Source organism: Morone saxatilis, unplaced genomic scaffold (assembly GCF_004916995.1).
Source record: "Morone saxatilis isolate NCDOM2014 unplaced genomic scaffold, NCSU_SB_2.0 Contig11, whole genome shotgun sequence".
In the NCBI taxonomy this organism is placed as follows: Eukaryota; Metazoa; Chordata; class Actinopteri; family Moronidae; genus Morone; species Morone saxatilis.
In genome coordinates, this window is record NW_023339663.1 from 29,128,706 (window position 1) to 29,131,035 (window position 2,330).

Here is a 2,330-nt window from a genome sequence, read left to right on the forward strand (position 1 = left end):
AACACATATCCAGTCTAGCTGTTAAATGTTAAAATGGCTTGCCATACAGAAGTACAGATTTGGTTCATCTGGGGGGACGCCATCAAATGTACATCAGTGTTTGATGTGCTTCCATTCACATACCCTACAATGGTGGAGCTCTGTCAACACACCGTCCTTGTGTTATGTAACAACTCTCTGTTGCTGTTGTACCTAACTGGGAACTTAACGGACAGAGATATGTCTTTCAGCTCCGGTGTTTCATTTGCGCTCACCTTATTATGCCTGACAATCTTACCTTGCAATGCAGCTGGACTCACAAGATCACAAGATAATCCAGCTTGCCAGGCTTCAATGACGCATTTGTGGCCAGTACAGTGGTACTAAACCAATCAGTGTCCTGGCAGGTATGGGGGTGAGCGCTAGGTTAGCAGAGAAGCTGCTAGCATCAGTTCTATCAGAACTGGAGAGTATTTCTTCATTAAAAGAAGAGGAAATAACAGCACTGAAGGCTTTTCTCCATGGAAAAAATGTTCACTCTGCTCCCAACTGTCTTCAGTAAGAGTTTGACTACGTTATATGGTTCATTGATCTGATTGAGTGAAGTTTGCAGATGGTGAAAGATGGTTCATCCAATCACCTGCCAAGTATCTTTTTAAGGTGCTTGCCCTCTTCCAAACAGTTTCCAACAACAACTTCCCAGATGATTCAGATGGCGCAGTCAGGCTAATGCTAATTAGCTTAATGTGCTAAGCTCAGCACAGTTTGCTAATGAACTTCAGTTACGTATTATGGCTATACCATGTCCCGCCATCTCCAAATGTCTGCTAGTTTTGCTGCATTCATTTGCAGTTTCAAATTTGTTATTACCCAAAGCTAAAAAAAGGTTTTAAGTACACTATTGTAACATCTGTCCTGTCTATATTTAGAACTGAATTATTCTAGGATTTAATCACTGTTGCCATACAGTAGACAATGTGAACAATGTGAAATTTTGGTTTGATAAAGTAGTAGTCACGCAAAGACCCAGGGTTTGTGCATGAAAGTGTTACTTCTGACCTCTTGTGTCTTTCTCACAGCCCTGAAAGACTCTGGTGAGAGGTCCATCAACAGCGACTGGAAGATCGAGCTTCCAGGAGAGTTTGAGCTGGCCGGGACCACAGTGCGCTACGTCAGAAGGGGATTGTGGGAGAAGATGTCTGCCAAGGGACCCACTAAGACCCCCTTACACCTCATGGTAAACATCCTCCTAGTTGAACTTTTGTCTTATAATTTATTAGTGTTATAGTTGTGAACCAGGACTTTCAGTTTGGCTCAGCCAAAAATGAAGCTGCATATTCCACCTTGTGCTGTGGGAGTTTTTTTTTTCTACCCTTACCCATTTTCTGATTTTTAAAAAAAATCCAGAATGTTTTGATGTTGTTCGACTCCTGTTTGTTAACATATAGTGGTAGGGCTGCTGTTTATGACGTTCAACTGAGCAATACATTTAGGAGTTCCCGAACTTTTTCATGTCAAGGACCCCCACAATAGATGCACAATAGACCACTGACCCCGAATTTAAGAGGATATTTTATTAAGACAGAAGCATAGATCATAGTCAATCAATTATCAAACTAGAATCGCTATAAATTGCAATCAATGATGGAATGTAACGAAATTTACTGAAGTCCTGTACTATACTTGTATATATAAATATAAATCAACAAATAAATGTAGATAAAGATAAAGTTCCACTTTATCAGCCATCTGCATAACTTTTCTTTTACTTTTATTTTTAGTGCTTAAAATATATTTTGATGCCAATACTCATGTACTTTTATTTAAGTAAGACTTCAAATGCAGGACTTTCACTTTTGTGTCAGAGTATTTCTACACTGTGGTACTAGCACTGATTACAATCAATTACACTATACTATTACTACACAATAACACATTTGTTGTCCTTGTTCCTGCTTCCAAAGAAATGTGATAAAAGTTAAAATATTCTATTCTTCCTTCTGCTGGGGACCCGACTGCCCTACCTGAGCTAAGCTACTCATATTTCCTATGATCTAAAATCGAGTTAAAAACCGGTAAAAAGGCAGAGCCAGGAACATCACCAGAGGAACCTGAAGCTAATGTACTAATGCTAACTGAAGATATGCTAAGAAACATATTGTGAAAACGAAACTAATCCTAAATCCTTTTTCTGTTAAAATACTACATATCTACGCTTTATGCACACAAAAGACCACACACAGTCACCCCGTGCGGAGCTGGAGACAGGGCTGAACACTTGATTACACTATTGGGCATAGTTGTAAGGCAATGGTCTGGGCTGTAATGGAAGTTAATGAATCTCATGTCAG

At 39.4% G+C, this 2,330-nt stretch overlaps 1 protein-coding gene across 1 annotated transcript in view; it reads left to right on the forward strand.

Annotated features, from left to right (window-relative positions):
* Positions 1-2,330, forward strand: part of adamts17 (ADAM metallopeptidase with thrombospondin type 1 motif, 17) — a 104,906-nt gene that overhangs the window by 79,949 nt on the left and 22,627 nt on the right. The window contains exon 17 of the mRNA XM_035682220.1: positions 1,059-1,216. Within this exon, the coding sequence (XP_035538113.1) occupies positions 1,059-1,216 (158 nt within the window). The remainder of the gene's footprint in view (positions 1-1,058; positions 1,217-2,330) is intronic.